Source organism: Xiphophorus couchianus, chromosome 8 (assembly GCF_001444195.1).
Source record: "Xiphophorus couchianus chromosome 8, X_couchianus-1.0, whole genome shotgun sequence".
NCBI classification, from domain to species: Eukaryota; Metazoa; Chordata; class Actinopteri; order Cyprinodontiformes; family Poeciliidae; genus Xiphophorus; species Xiphophorus couchianus.
In genome coordinates this window covers 13018657-13035023 of record NC_040235.1, presented here as the reverse complement: position 1 = coordinate 13035023, position 16367 = coordinate 13018657, and the positions used below count along the sequence as shown (strand labels likewise).

Genomic DNA, 16367 nt, shown 5'->3' with positions numbered 1-16367 from the left:
AGCTATACCGGGCCAGATTTGGCCCTCGGGCCTTGAGTTTGACACACGTGCCATATATGATAATCTCGAGAACTTTTTTCAATATCTACACATTGGGAAGTTAATTTTGCTTGTTTAGTCAAACATTTATTTTCTTTAGTATAGTGAAAAAAGAGAGTGGGAAAGAAAATTTAGAATAAATCGATGTAAACAACATGAAAAGTAAACGACAAAAACTAAAACTATTGATTTATAAATCTTGTTGAAAGTTGGTTAGGATTGATTAAGCCTCATTGTTAATATCAGGCTTAAGACTCAAAATTGTAAATGAGTAAAAGTTGTAATGTACTAGTATTGTTGTGGTTTGTTTATGTTGTCATAGCAACTGGCTAGCAACATGGCTGTCAGTTAAAACAATGAACGTTGCAATCTATATTTTCAGTATGTTTTTGTTAGCTTTTTAAAGGCACAATGTAGTTCTTATTATAAATAGTTTCTAGTAAGAAAATAAATGTGTGTATATTTCATCTGGCTTCTTCTGTAAATAACCTTTTCCAAATTTTAATCTTCTAATCAAAGTAAAATTACACGCTATCACAAAACTGTTCAGTTTAAATATCAATAACTAAAAGCAAAGTTTAGTGCTTTAATGATTAAACACAAATTTAAAGCACCACTTTCACATTTTTCTATTGTGAAAACCGCAAATTCTCATGACGACCAAGCAAGAATTCTACAGTATGAACTTACGTTTTGCGGAGGTGTTTAATTTAAAGTTAAAAAGAATTAAGCCTTCGTCGCAACTTTGTGGCATTTCTTGGTTTTCAGCTCATGCTCCTCGTTGCCGGGGTCTAAAGTCACAACAAACTGGCACTGTAGTTGCTGTGAAAGAGAAGACGACAATACGTGTTGAATGGAAATTGATACATTTTCTTAATGGTTCTATAAAGAACAGAGGGTGAACAGATTTACCTCTTCATCCAAAATGCAGCTTTTCAAGTCAAGGTTTTCCATCATAGGACATTTGGTACCTCCGAGGACTGCGTCGATTTTAAAGTTGATCCTATTGGTTACCTGCAGATAGAACCAGATAAAACAGTGATTATAAGTATGTTTTAATAGGGTACATTATATTGTTTTAAGGAAAATCAGTCCATCCTGGGATTTAGCACTGTTAATTGAGACCAGCTTGAACAACACCTCGTCCTCTGAATTTTTGTTGAACATTTCTACAGCATATTGAGCTGCCTTCTGAACATCTTTTGACTCAGGAAGTCTCTCTGTCCAAGCCCCTAAAAGATGCACTTTTTATGAAAGACAAAGGTATGTCGACTGTAACATAAAGCATACGAGTAAAAATGCAAAAAAAAAAAAAAAAACAGATCACAGAAGAGAGACAAAAACTATCAAGCTTGAATCAGTTTGTAGGGTCAAAGAAAGGGCAAGAAGGATTCTCAGCATTCTGCCCATTTTGACCAGCAGTGCAGTGGCTTTATTTCACATCATAGAATCTCTTTTACACAATGAAATAGGAAATTTAAAATGATCTCCTTACAGCAGGACAACAACCATAAACAAACCATCAGAGCTACAGGAGAATTGTAAACTTTCTAGTGGAGTGTTTTGATTTGATCCTGTGAGTCTTTTTTCCATTTACTTTACCACTTTTTTTATTCATGTTGTGAATTCTCTCATACATATAACTGGTGTTGTCATGATTATTTCAAATTCACACAATTCTTGTGACTTCCACCTTCTCAAAGTTGGAAGGACTTGTTTGTACTGACAGCTAGCAGCTCTTGTATGTTCCATCCCCACCCAGTCCAAAACAAATTCTCATGACTAATGGCAATCTGAAGAACTGGGTGTTGATCACATCCAATTTTGTACTTCTTTATTCAACACTTTTGCTAATCAGAACTTTGGAACAGAGAAGCAAACAAGACATTTCATAAAGCTTTATTTTGGATTTGAATTTGATTAACTGCACAAATCATATATTATTCCATATGGGAAACTGGGATGTGTTTTGGTTGGAAATCTTCTTCCTCATCTCTCAGCGTGTTGGGCAGCAGTAGATCCTCTCTTGCTCTTTTCAAGTCATTTTTCACACAACTGATCTCCTCTGCCTGGTATTTCTCTGCTTGCTGTTTCAAAGCAGTGACTTCAGTTTCAAACCGACAGTTTAGCTCCAGGTACAAACCGTTGACCTTCTCCAGCTCAGCCTGGGCACTGCTTTCCTTGTCTAGCAGGATTTGAATCTCTGTTGTGTTTTGTTGGAGGACGGCATATTCAGCTCTCAGCTTGTCCAGAAGCGCCTTGTCCTCCTGCGATGTCTCCAGGTGAGCTTTTCTCTCCTGCTTTATCTCCAGCTGAAGTTGTTCAACTTGTTGTTGCAGAGCAGATTGGTTTCTTTCACAGATAAGCTTCTCTTTCTTTTCTCTGTTAGAAAGAGCAATTTCCTCCTGCTTTATCTGCTGCTGGTAGGTTTCAACCTGCTGATGTAAATCCATAGTGTCTGTTTTATATCTACATTTTAGCTCCTCGTGTGAAAAGTAAACCTGATCCAGTTCATTTCGCATCTCCTTCTCCCTCTTTCGCAGAATTATGATTTCTCTTGCCATTTTTTGGAAGAGCTCCTCCTTCTCAGCTCTCAGGTTGTTGATGAGCTGCAGATTCTCTTTCTCTCTTTCTAAGTTGGCATCTTTCTCACGTGTCGCCTCCAGCCGATATCTCTCCATGTCTTGCTTTAGTCCAGAAACATCCCTTTCATATTTGCAGTTGAGGTCACTGTATGAACGTTTGAGCTGAGTCAATTCTTCCTGCAAAAGTTTCTCATTGTCTTGCAGGAATGCGATCTTTTGGGACATTTCTTGAAACATGCCGTCCTTTTCAGCTCTCAGGTTCTCCAGCCGTTGTTCCTCGCTCAGCCTCGCTTCATAAAACTCTTATGTCTTGGCCTCCTGCCTCACCAGAGCAATGTCTGCTTCATACTTGGAGCGCAGCTCCTCGTAGGAAGTCTGGAGTTGGTTCAGTTCTTCTTGGAGGGCCTGACTTTTCTTTCTCTCAGCCTGTATTCCAGCTATAAATGCTTCCCGGCTGAGGAGGTGGGCCACCTTTAACTCCTCAAACTCTTGCTGCAAGGGCTTCTTCTTCATGTTTTTCACATTGTATAATTTGGAAGCAGTGACTGCAGGGTTAAAGACACCTGGATCACTGAACGTCTGTACTCTCTCTAGTTCCCTCTTTGCCTCTTCAGTCTCGTTGATAAACCTTTCTCTCAGAGCTTCCTGCTTTTTTAGCCGGAGTTCCATCTCTTCCAGCTCTGCCTCCAGGTCGGCCAGGTTTTGGTTGTCTTCTAACCTTCCCTTGCAACAAGACTTCAACTCCTCAAAGTCTTGCTGCAAGGGCTTCTCCTTCATGTATTTCACTTCGCTGTGAACCTTTGAAGCAGTGACTGCAGGGTTAAGGACTCCTAGATCACTGAACTTCTCTACTCTCTCTACTCTCTCTAGTTCCCTCTTTACCTCGTTGACCTCGTTGATAATCCTTTCTCTGAGTGCTTCTTGCTTTTTTAGCCGGAGTTCCATCTCTTCCAGCTCGGCCTCCAGGTCGGCCATGTTTTGGTTGTCTTCTAACCTGGCGCTCTCCATTTCCAGACTGGAGTCATGTCTTTGGGTTTCCTCGTCTAAGATATCCAGATGTGCAGGAGGGAAGTTGCCTCGGGGCAATCAGTCCATCCAGGGGTTTTTTTTGTAGTTTTCTGAAATCCACATCACAGATTTTGTGGCGCTAATTTAGAAATATTTGTAAGGAATTTTTTTTACAATATTTGCGCTAATATATGATGTTAAATGTGATCTTTTATTAATCACTCTATCGGTCATGGACTACAACTTGACATCAGGTCAGGCTGAGACAGCAGTCACTTGAACCCAAATGTTTTTGGGTTCAAGCATAGCTAACATCTTGTATTCCACATATGTAAAGATTTTAATTTTTAGATAAGAAATATGTAGAAAATTATATCTTTGTCAGTTTTATTTTCTACAACATAGTATTAGGTCCACACTAAGAAAAACATATAAAAATGAAATTACAAAATAAGTGCATCTGTTGTCAGGTGTGTGACATAATCTTGGTGAGCCAGACTTAAATAAGAGATAATAAGAGATAAAATAAGCATTCTGAGACAACCTACCTAAAAACCAAACCTAAATATGAGAAGAAAGTCGACATGGAGTAAGTACTGGATGAGATCATTGGGGAACCCAGAGCTCATCAAAATGTCCCACTATCTAAAGTGCAATGAACCAGCAGGTCAAGGATTCAATGGACAGACCTGCATCCCATAACATAATGCATATACATTATTATTATTACATAATAATATATACACCACAAAATGAGTTATTATAGGCTTTGTACATTGTCAATGATCTTCTGATTCAACTAAATAATACAATTTTAAAGTAAGCACTGTAAGTACATAGTAAAATTTCCAGATTAAAATTTACTCAATTTGAAAACAATTTTACGCTAAAAAAAAGACATTTGGCCCCAGTCTAAATAGAGTAAAATTTACTCTCATGGAAGAGTTGAAATTACAGATTAAAATCAACTCCATTTAGTGCAAATATTTGAATCAATGCCAAGAGAATTTACTCCCAAGTTTTTTAAAAGAAAAAATACTCTACCGTATTTTAACTCCAAGTGAAATATAATTTACTCTAAAGAGAATTGCATTCTATTCTAAGTAGAGATAAATTTTAGTCTAACTAAAAAGGAATTTTACACGAAATAGAATAACATTTTATTCCATATAGTGTCAAACTGTATTCTTAACAGTATAAAATTTTACTCTTAATTTAATGTAATTTTATTCCGTATTGTGCAGTTTTAATTAAATTCTAAAATACTACCAGATTTAACTTTATTTCACAACTTTGTAAGAGTACAATGCATAGACTAGAAATCAGTATTTGAACAGCCATTTTTATTGTTCACAGGAAACAGTATGGAACAATATAAACATTTGCATCTTCATGACAGTATGACACCTGTAAATCAACAGCTCTGAAACAGTAAAGCTCTTCTACATAAATAACATGAGGTCCGTCTCTTGTACACAAAACTTGGAAAGCACTGAAATGCTCATTCAGACACACTGTTTGCAGAGCAAATGTAACAAACAGTAACCTCTCAACTTTAACAACATTGTAGATCTTGTGGAAAACTGGCATTTCACTTCAACTTTTCAACTGTTTTTTAAAGAAGATGACCATAAAAATCTCATCAAAACAGGCAAGAGAACCTTGTGATTTACAAGGAATGGCATGTTTGTCAATCACAATGAAGTACTTGTGAATCACGCTCCTCTGAGTCCCTACTGCAAGCAGGGATGGTTGACGGCTTTCTGCGATGCCATCAAGGTGCTCCTGGATGCTGGTTCCTGTCTGTGGCAAAAACAGAATAAAACATGATTAGTCTTGGGTTTCAAAGAAGATGGGGTTCTAATAGATAAGGCAAATTACTTTGCAGGACCTCTTAAATGTCACTTTAAATGAAATTCAAGACCAACTTCACAAGAAATACAAATAAATAATTAAATAAATATATATATAAAAAGGGAAGAATAGAGAATAAGAGAATTTTGATCAACATAAATGTTCCCTTTACTGTAACCTTACCTTGACAAACTTCACAAGATGTTCACTGGTTTGTCTGGCTGAGAGCTTTCCTGGTCTCTTGTGCCCATGAGATGACGGTAGCAGGAGGTGCACTAGGATCAAAATGGATGACATGTCACTGTCCCATCCTAAAAGAAAAAGTAAAATAAACATAAGCTACCAAAACTTCTTATTTGCAACCGTATTAATACTTCCAGAGTAAGCTTACCAAACACTGACGGCAGGAGGAGGTGCACTTATATTGAACCAATTAATATAAGATGTTAGGATGTTTCCACATGTGTGAAATGGTACAAAGGTGAATGCTTTGATGATCTCATCCTAGATTGGTGATATCGAATGGACATCAACATGTCTATACTGCTCTGGAAAGCAATTTCTATCCCTATTATCCAGTCAAACCCATAGGAATGACCAAAAATAGTTCACAAAAATAACCAAATGACACTTAAAAAAAACTTACCTTCTGGATTGAGATTTTGTGCTTCACAAATCTCTAGCACACCAAGGTTCAGACCTTTCAAAGGGAGCTCAAAAACATCCTCATCCACTTCAGTCTTTGAGTCATCAAAGACTTTTAAGTCTAAGGTGGGGATGCTGAACTTTTTCAGCTGTGAACAGAGCAAATTATTTATTTATTATATATTTGAACATATGTAGATAAAAATTAAAATAAGACATAAAAAGTAAAATTAATTAAAAACAAAATAATACATCTGAAAAGTTGGTATAAAGCACCCATTATGGCACCACACCCAAAACGTTTTTGAGGAACACAATACAGTGAACCCTCGTTTTTCGTGGGGGTTACGTTAAAAAAAAAACCGTGACAGGCGAAATCCGTGAAGTAGTAACCTTTATTTTTTTACAATGTAACACTCCATAATACATTGAAACCAAAGAACAAAACCTTTTTACAGGCCCAAATATTTGTTTAACAAATAAAAAGTAATGTATAAACTTTTTTTGTTGTTGTTTTTACAAATAACTACTGTACTGTAAAATAATCATTTTAAGATGAACTGAAGGCGGATTCCCGTGCCCAAATTGCGGAGATCAGCAACCCCCCCACCGCGACCTGAGTCATTGAATTAGAACGGGAGAAAATAAAAAATGATTATGAAAAAAAAAAAAAACAAAGTACAGTAGGGCAAATAGTGACTCACCTGTATTTCACTGCTCTTCTGACTGAGCCGCTGCATCCTGACTCCGCTCTGTAGCGGGTTTTTTTTCTTCTAAAATAAAATAAAAATTAAAATAAGACATAAAAAGTAAAATTAATTAAAAACAAAATAATACATCTGAAAAGTTGGTATAAAGCACCCATTATGGCACCACACCCAAAACGTTTTTGAGGAACACAATACCCTCGTTTTTCGTGGGGGTTACGTTAAAAAAAAAACCGTGACAGGCGAAATCCGTGAAGTAGTAACCTTTATTTTTTTACAATGTAACACTCCATAATACATTGAGGTGTGTTTTTTCGAGAGAAGAACATAGTTATCGGTAGTTGTTGTCGCTCTCTTCTCTTCTGGGCAAAAAAATAAACTTATAAACTGACATGCTACCATCAATTATGTTAAATTTGGGTAGAGAAGAAGCGGAGAGACTGTTTAGCCAATCAGAATGCAGAACACAATGCACGATGCAAATCCGTGAAAGGTGAACCGCGATATAGAAGGGGTTCATTCACTGTATATGAAAATGCTGGAAACTTGTTTTGTTAGCACTCACCACATTCCAAAAACGAACTGTAAGTCAGTTGGCCTTCAAAACAGATGTATTTCTGTCGATCTCTGTATTTGACACTCACAGCTTGCATCCTTCATGATATGAAAATAATATTTTTTTTCTATAATCATATAAACATACTTATCAAAGTGAATAAAAAATTAAGATAAAAGGTTGAAACCATCATGAGAAAGAAGCACTAGGTGGCTAACAGCTATCCATAATGGGCGAGGCTCTTTACTTGAATTTAGCCAATTACCGCAACTAAAACGAAAAAAAAAACAACATATCAGCTCCATACAACTCGATGTAAACGGGGTTTATGGACAAAATAGTAAATCAAAAATGTTTTACTGACAACTTACACAGTTTGCATACAAAGCACAACTTTAATTCTTTTTTTTTAACCGTTGCTCTAAGTTCAAGAGAAGTTACTAGCATAGTCCTCCCGCGCCATTTTCTGGGCGGAATACTGACTCCACATGCTAGCAGAGCTAGCTCCGATAGTACAGCTCGCTCCTCTTTTAAACTCCGTTTCTCAGCTTAAAAATAGCGACAGCCTTGACTTGTGAAAATAAAATAATGGACGCAGCATTGTACAACACTGATGTTTTCTTCTGCTTACATTGTTGTAAACTGTTAAATTAAGTTAGCTGAAGCACACATGCCAACTAGTGAGCCAACCATGTTAATTCCTCGCTGCACCCCTCTTTCCCCCACGACCATACAGCAGCACGTCATCATAATTAGTCTTAATAATAAAAAAAATCATAAAACCCCAGGTAAAATATATCTACAACCCATTTGAGAACTTGCCTGGCACACAGCTAACTGTCGCCTCCGTTTCCACTGCGGGATAACAAGATGGTGGAAGAAACGAAACTTAAGGAACTTCAGCGGCCGTGTGCTTGTTTTACTCCGATATGATTTCCTCTATTTATTTACTCCGATTCTATTGACCAATTGAAATGATTTCACTTTCTAATGTATAAACATGCCTCTTTTTAGATGAAAATCATGTTAACTTCAAAAAAATTACTCTCCTATTTTTCCTGTGTAGTATTTTACCCCTCCATGGGTTGCGGTCACTACAGTGGACAGCTATTTTCTTATATGTATATATGTTTTTTGTTATAAATGCACACAGTCCACTAAAGTGAACATTAGTGCATCATACATTAAACTGCATTAAATTGCCAACTACTGGCCATCCACCCAAAGTACAAGAAAATTGAGTTAAATCCAACTATGGCAGACAAAAGTGACAGTTTGAAGATGGTTGAATGTGAGCTGCTTTGTTGTCATGAATCAGATGAAAAACACACTTACACTTCCTCAGACCTGGTGTCAAGAATTGGACTCCAGCAGGCTCCACCCTGAAAGGAGGAGGGGGGTCAGACCATCGGTCTCTTTCAGCAGCAAACATGGAAATATTAGCTAATATTTAGCTTCAAACTAAATGTTTCCTAGCAGACTGACTAAAGACATTTCTCCCTCTTCCTCCTCTATCAGACCTTCTCTGCTCCTACCGCAGGTTCCTCCATACCCGAGAGCTTCCAGTCTCCAGTGTGGATCCTTCAGTCCAGCCGACAGCAGCTTCACTCCTGAGTCTCCTGGATGATTGTAGCTCAGGTCCAACTCTTTCAGATGGGAGGGGTTGGAGGTCAGAGCTGAGGCCAGAGAAGCAGAACATGCATTAATCAGCTAGCCGCTCTCAGGCAGTTTGGATTTAGTAATTTAGGATTATTTATTTTGATGTAATCTGCATTTGACTTTGAAGGAATGTTTCTTCTTTTACTAGACATTATTTGATATAATAAGTGCTGTGAGACTTATTTGACTCATGTATAATTTATGGTACAGAGAACGTTACTGTTAAATGTTTAACTGGTTGCAGGTTTTTCAGTTGTTCTTTCGACTGAGTAGCTGCTGTATTGTACCTGTAAGTATGTTGCATGTTTATGTTAATTAGGTGAATTTATTACCAGATAATCTTTTCATTTTGCCAGATCACATAATATCATTTATAACTAATGCAAAATTAAACAATCAATTCAGGTGATCGGCAGAGATCGACCTCATGGGTGATCGGTATCGGTATCGGAATCGGAATCGGCAGCAATAAACCTGATCGGAGCATCCGTAGAATTAATACATTTTATTATGTTTATGTTAGTGAAAATGTTGGTTTTATACTGAGCAACAATTGTTGCTGATGGAAAACTGCATAGTCTGAATTACACAAATAGCCTATCTTTGCAGAGTAAAGAAATAGTGGAAATTTCAAGGAGGTGAGAATTTTGGAGGTGAAGTGGTTAATTATTTTTATTTAAGAATCTTGTGAGCGATCATCTCAAAGTATTCAGATGTCAGATGTTTTTCCTCTTGCTGGCTCCATTTCAATCAAGTTTATTTGTGTAGCAAATTCCAGCAACAATGCAGTTTCAAAGTGCTTTACATAATAAAAACACACAAATATAAAATCATAAAATATACCATAATCAAAAATTGAGATAACCGGTAACAAACATTACATTTTGAAGAGTGCCATCATCAAAACTAATAATACACATGAACTATGTTGGTCAAGGTTCCTTTTATTTCGGCCACTGCTGAAAACAAATACTCCTCTGACGCGCGATCAAATACCACAACCCATGAAGTTGCACGGCTCATCATGCTTTTATTTTGAAAACCGACACTCAAACTGAAGCAGTCACGTGACCCATGCAATGCGAGGCATAGTTTGTTGTCAGTCACGCGGTTTTCAGCAAGACGAGACAAGCAGCTTCATCTGACACCATCTGACACGCCCCCTTTTTACTCGGTACACGCCTAGAAGTCTGACGTCAGATGGCCATCACTTCCTGGAACGTCACCTGGATTCTGTCACAGCTGATTGTGGTTAAGTACGGCCCACTCTCTTTGGAAAGGTAACTTGTTTGCTGATTTTGTGCGTGTTCTGGCACTTTAAAATGACGGTGAAATTGATCAGAACGGAATGTAGCTACACTTTTAAGTTTGATATTGCGCAGTATATTTATTTTTTTAATTTATTTTTGTTTTTTTCTCTCGCTCTACTTGAGTATTTGACAATTAATTTATTTTATTTTTCTTGATTGATATTTTGAAAGTGCACTTTAACTTTTGAATGATAACTTTAAATTGATAAGCTTGATATATGATTGATTGATACACTTTTTGTTTTACTTTATTTAAATTATGGTTAATTTGTAACCTGATTATTGAAATGTTTGATCTTGTCAAAATTATTATAAATTTAATAATTGAATTTGCATTTAACATGCATAAACCAAATGTCCAAATTTTATATTTATTTCCTTTTGTATGTTTGTACATAATTGTTTGTGTTTTAATAAAACACTTAATGGATTTTTCTGACCTTTTAGGTCGGGGTTTTTTTCTCCTGTTGGGCCAGATCCTCATCTGGATCTGAAGACGTCGAGCTAGCAAAAGGACAATGGACTTTATGATTTTGGAATTAATTCATTCTTGTCTCTCATTGTGCTACTTTAATTGTCTGTTTTTATTCAAATCACTAGTGTATATACCCCAAAATTAAAAGCACTGCCTCCTGTTTTTCATTCACAGCTCGGGCTCTTATTTTAAAGAACAATCTTCTGGTGCTGCTTTTGTAGCCACAGTTAGCTGCCTAGCCCCATAACTGTTATATTACCAAGTATTTTTGGTCTAGATTCTAGTGCAAATATCTTAGCACACTTGAAATAAAACAAAACTAACTTAAAAGTAACTTTTTAGCAAGATACAGAGGGTTGTTTGTTTTTCTTCTCAATAGTAATTATTCCTTAATATTGATGAAAAAGTACTTGTTCCATTGGCAAATGATTTTACTCATAACAAGATATGTTTCCCATGTTACGAGCAATGGGTACTATAGATTTCCTAGATGTCGCAAAAAAATCCAAATGGGAATTCTTTAGATAAAAAAAGATACATTTATTAACGCTAAAGAACAAACACATTTGTCTTAACTTCCCTGTAGGACAAAGTAGACATTTTCTAGTCTACTGACTGTTTTGCAGTTCATCAAAGTCCACGTTTGGTGCACAGATTTGCCTTTTGCAATAGTAGTTGAGATCACATTTGCAGGGTGTGGATTGTTTGGCTCAAAGACCAAGAATTGACATGTTGGGGGCAACTGCTCTACCAGCTGCACCACTGTGCAGCCCTTTTTGTAGAATATTTTGTATTTATTCAATATTAAAGCTATATTTGAGTGAAAGTCAGTCATATTTTTCTTAAAACACCACGTTTCCCTTTCCTGTGTTCAGGTTGCTCAGTATCTGAACTTGGAGCTACCCATCTTGGATCAGTTTCTGCTCAAACTCAGAGAGGAGGAAAACAGAGAGATTCAAAGGGTCATCAACAAGTAAGAGGGCGATTTTATTCACAAAAAGGATTTTATGTTGCCACTGGGGCAAAAATCTTTTTTAACTTTATAAGTGCTGCATCGACACTGTATTAATATTTTCAGTATATCTCTCACAGATGTGCTTAAAGGTGCAGTTACATTGGTTGGTCTCTTGGTGGAGCCAGACATCATTTTAACCTACATGTTTTTTGATTCTCTTAATTTTTACTGATAACTTCCTTGGATTTGTGTTTGTATCAGGTACCAACACTAGATGTTAATATTCTTGCAAAAGTATTAGCATCTGTGGAACATTTACAGGTTTAATTACATTACAGTAAACAAACTTCAGTGTGACGTTGGGAGATTAAGCAATTTATTCACAAAGTGGCAAAAGTGAAACGATAAAGTGGAAAGAAAACAGATATAGTCTTCCAGAACTTTTAAAATAGAAATTTAAAAAGTATCTATTTAGCAACAAAGAGAAACAATTTTAAAACTGCCTGCCCGACAACCTCATGTTATAAAACAGTGAGGATAAATTTCCCCTAATGTTGTAACCAATATGAATTACATTTAGTCACCATAAAAGCAGATAGATTTTCCAAATAGAATCTGGATGGAGTTTAGTCTTCTGTCAGAAAATTGGTTGGAGTGTATTATTGCACCATCACTGGGCTAGGGTAGTGTTAAAACAAACACTACAAATGTCCATAATGTCACAAAAAAACAGATAAAGCTTACATCAACGTTTATTGGTCTGAATTTAGATGATGAGAGAAGTCCATTTTGAGGCCACATGTTGCAAGGTAGGTTTTCGGCTCTCTGTGGCCCTGGATCTTCTTCAGCTGCAGAATTCTTTGTCCATCTCAATTGTGGCTCAAAGCCGCCTAGAGAATCCAACCAAAGGTTCCTCTTTTGCATTGACATTTTATAGTGTTTTTATAGCATTTCTCCACCCTATATATAAACTTGCATTGGTTGGCACTGTTGTCATGCTTGTTTTGCTGGCTGTCTGCTTGGATAGATGATCTCATATCCATCATTGTCTTAGAGACAATGATGTCTGTGTTCATGTCCTGGTGTTCAAAAGTCACCCTAAACCCTTTACCTGCACAATCTTTTTCTTTCAACAGTTTGAGTTACAATAATCTGTTTCCAAATCAGCTAACTCTGAGGTGTTGGTCATCTCTGCTCTCCTTTCAGTTCCTCTTTTCCCTAATCCTTCACCTACTATCTACCTCCAACACAACATCAATGATCTTTAATTGCAGTTACACATTTTACGTCATTTCAAGTTCATTATCAAAATCACATCTATAACCTCTCTAGCTTCTGATTTAGCAGTCATTTATAATATTATGTTAACCATGCTTTATTAGTTACTTTTATTATAATCATCATGTGAGTAATTATAGGTGTTCTTCTGACAAGAAAACAGGAATCATCCACTATTCTTATTTTTTGAAACCAAAGTTGTTCATTCTTTCAAGAGAAAACATTATCAATATAAGTATTTTGCTTTAAGTTTTATTAAATTACTCAATTTGTTTAGACTTCAGCCTTTAAAACTTTCTTGCATTGAAATAAGGAATAGTCTCACACATATTTCTATAAATCTGCAGGCTAGAAACTTTCTTCGTCTTATCAGAAAGCCTGCTGTTCCTGTTTCATGGCTTGGCAACTATCTCCCTCTCTGCCTGACTATGATTTCTTATGATTAAATTAAAAAAGAAATAGAATTTAAAGGTAAAGTTTGCATGAGACAAAAGAAACACACAACCTCAGAGATTTTATTGAAGTTTGATTATACCCTTGGTTATAGATGCTACTTTGTGTAATTAATTATAAATGTAACTTCATGTATTGTGACTGTTTACCTAAAAAATTCAGCATGGAAGTAATGGGACGATCTCAGGTTATCTTGACACTGTAAAAAAGAATTAACCCTTCTTTGCAACTTTGTGACATTTCTTGGATTTCAGGTAATATTTGCTGTTGCCGGGGTCTAAAGTCACAACAAACTGGCACTTTAGTTGCTGTGAAAGAGAAGACAACAATATGTGTTGAATGGAAATTGACACATTTTCTTAATGGTTCTATAAAGAACAGAGGGTGAACAGATTTACCTCTTTGCCCAAAATGCAGTTTCTCAAGTCAATGGTTTTCATCTTAGGACATATGGTACTTCTGAGGATTGCAATGATTTTAAAGTTGATCCTATTGGTTACCTGCAGATAGAACCAGATAAAACAGTGATTATAAGTATGTTTTAATAGGGTACATTATATTGTTTTAAGGAAAATCAGTCCAACCTTGGATTTAGCACTGGTAATTGAGATCAGCTTGAAGAACACCTTGTTCTTTGCTTTTTTGTTGAACATTTCTACAGCATATTGAGCTGCCTTCTGAACATCTTTTGACTCAGGACGTTTTTCAGTCCAACCCTCTAAAAGATGAAAAATTGACAAAGGTATGTTGACTGTAACATAAAGTATATCAGTAAAAATAAAAAAAAATTTTTAAAAAGATCACAGAATAGAAACAAAAATTATCAAGCTTGAATCAGTTTGTAGGGTCAAAGAAAGGCCAAGAAGGATTCCCAGCATTCTGCCCATTGTGACCAGCAGTGCAGTGGCTTTATTTCACATCATAGAATCTCTTTTACACAATAAAATAAAAAATTTAAAATGATCTCCTTACAGCAGGACAACAACCATAAACAAACCATCAGAGCTACAGGAGAATTGTAAACTTTCTAGTGGAGTGTTTTGATTTGATCCTGTGAGTATTTTTTCCATTGACTTTACCACTTTTTTTATTCATGTTGTGAATTCTCTCATATATATAACTGGTGTTGACATGATTATTTCAAATTCACACAATTCTTGTGACTTCCACCTTCTTAAAGGTGGAAGGACTTGTTTGTACTGACAGCTAGCAGCTCTTGTATGTTCCATCCCCACCCAGTCCAAAACAAATTCTCATGACTAATGGCAATCTGAAGAACTGGGTGTTGATCACATCCAACTTTGTACTTCTTTATTCAGCACTTTTGCTAATCAGAACTTTGGAACACAGAAGCAAACAAGACATTTCATAAAGCTTTATTTTGGATTTGAATTTGATTAACCGCACAAATCATATATTATTCCACTAAAGTAAAATCTCAAACCTATTAAGACATGGTAAGGTATTAGACTACCAAAAGGGCTTTTTCTTCAAGTTTTTCTTTGGATTTGAATTTGTTTAACTGCACAAATTAACATCACCACATGTATGATTTCATTAAAGTAAAACCTCAAAGGAATTGGTCCCATTTTATTGTATTAGTAATACCTTATTGTGTTACTAATAAAATAAGGTATTAGTAATCTAATACCTTATTGTGTCTACATAATAAGGTATTAGATTACTAAAAACTTTATCCTTTTTACACTCAATTTAAAGTCCTGCTAATTAGCTGCACCATCTTATTTCTTTTTTCCAAAACTAGCGTTCCATCTGCCAAAATACACAGCACTTTGACAATGATAAATTAATCTGATTTGTAGCTGAGGCAAAACGTCTGACTCACTGTACTCAATCGTACTGCAGTGAGGAGTCATCAGCTGTGGAATAAGTCCACAAACACACAATGTATTTGACCATTAAGTCAGCAAGCCACACAGTTTTAGAACAACAGGTACTTTCTTTTTGCAGAATCATATTATTGTCTTTAAATTTAAAGACAATTTTGCTACCTATCTTACATTAACTTAGATTCTCTGTGATCACTAAAGGGTTTCACAGACTGATGGAAACAAACTAGCTGCTTTGTTATCTAATACAGTTTGTTCTTTTACAAAAGAAAAAAAAACATAATTTAATATTTTATCTCTTACATTTGAAAATGTGTCAGAATGTTTACATGAAAACACAAAGCTATGTTTTGATGATGTTTGACTTGTTTCCCAACTGATAGTCATGATTTTGTGTTCATGGCGGAAGAGTTGAAACTCATCAAACTCTAAATTTAGCTTACATTTTAACCATTTTATTGTGTTACGAAACTAAACAGGTCTATTCAGGATACAATGAATCCATATTTCTACTTACGTTCTTTAATGTGTCTCTTCTCAGGCGGAGCTCCCAAACACAGCTGGAAGACTGACAGACATATCAGCAAGGACAATGGCAGAGACATATTTGCTTTCCAACAACTTGTCAGCTACAGACGATCCCAGGACGTTTGTAAGATTCTGATAAGTCCAGGTCCATTTTAACAGAACGAAACATAAAAAAGAAACTATTAAATACAACAGAACAGAAGAAAAACAGTTAAATATTGATTACTAACTGTAAAACGTCCAACACCAACCTTATCGATAGATGTTGCTTCAGCTGGGGGAAAATGGAGCAGAAGAAGCAGCTTCTGTGTTCTCTGAGTGAATGTGTTTGTGTCAGCATTCAGACTTTATTATGTTCAACCAGTCAGTGAAGACCACACCCACCTACTGCCTAGGAGTGACACCATGCATACTTCTAAGCCATCAGCAGCCTTGGTGAGCATTGGAGGGAAACTGCAGAGTGGA

General features: G+C 36.1%; 1 protein-coding gene and 1 long non-coding RNA gene across 3 annotated transcripts; both read right to left on the bottom strand.

Annotated features, from left to right (window-relative positions):
* Positions 1-711: 711 nt before the first annotated feature.
* On the bottom strand, positions 712-16030 carry LOC114149984 (cystatin-like). Of its 2 annotated transcripts, none has more exons than XM_028026127.1 (4): positions 15892-16030; positions 14109-14242; positions 952-1053; positions 712-861 (listed from the first exon to the last, which is right to left on the bottom strand). In XM_028026127.1, exons 1-4 carry the CDS (start codon positions 15977-15979, stop codon positions 766-768), a joined length of 420 nt encoding a protein of 139 aa, XP_027881928.1. In that variant the 5' UTR covers positions 15980-16030; the 3' UTR covers positions 712-765. The 2 variants fall into 2 exon arrangements, with proteins under 2 accessions (XP_027881928.1, XP_027881929.1); XM_028026128.1 differs by lacking the exons at positions 712-861; positions 952-1053 and adding exons at positions 12156-13832; positions 13923-14024.
* LOC114149987 (uncharacterized) lies at positions 4955-6225 on the bottom strand. Its single transcript, XR_003596644.1, has 2 exons — positions 5670-6225; positions 4955-5435 (listed from the first exon to the last, which is right to left on the bottom strand). It is a non-coding gene; the product is annotated as an uncharacterized LOC114149987 (long non-coding RNA).
* Positions 16031-16367: the final 337 nt, after the last annotated feature.

Bases quoted from the DNA above. Each gene is read 5' to 3' on its own strand.
- LOC114149984 (XM_028026127.1), bottom strand. From the start codon at position 15,979: ATGTCTCTGCCATTGTCCTTGCTGATATGTCTGTCAGTCTTCCAGCTG. The intron at 14,243-15,891 runs GTAAGTAGAAAT...TTCATCTTTTAG, and splicing joins GAAGAGACACATTAAAGAAC to AGGGTTGGACTGAAAAACGT. The intron at 862-951 runs GTAAATCTGTTC...TCTCTTTCACAG, and splicing joins GCTGCATTTTGGATGAAGAG to CAACTACAGTGCCAGTTTGT.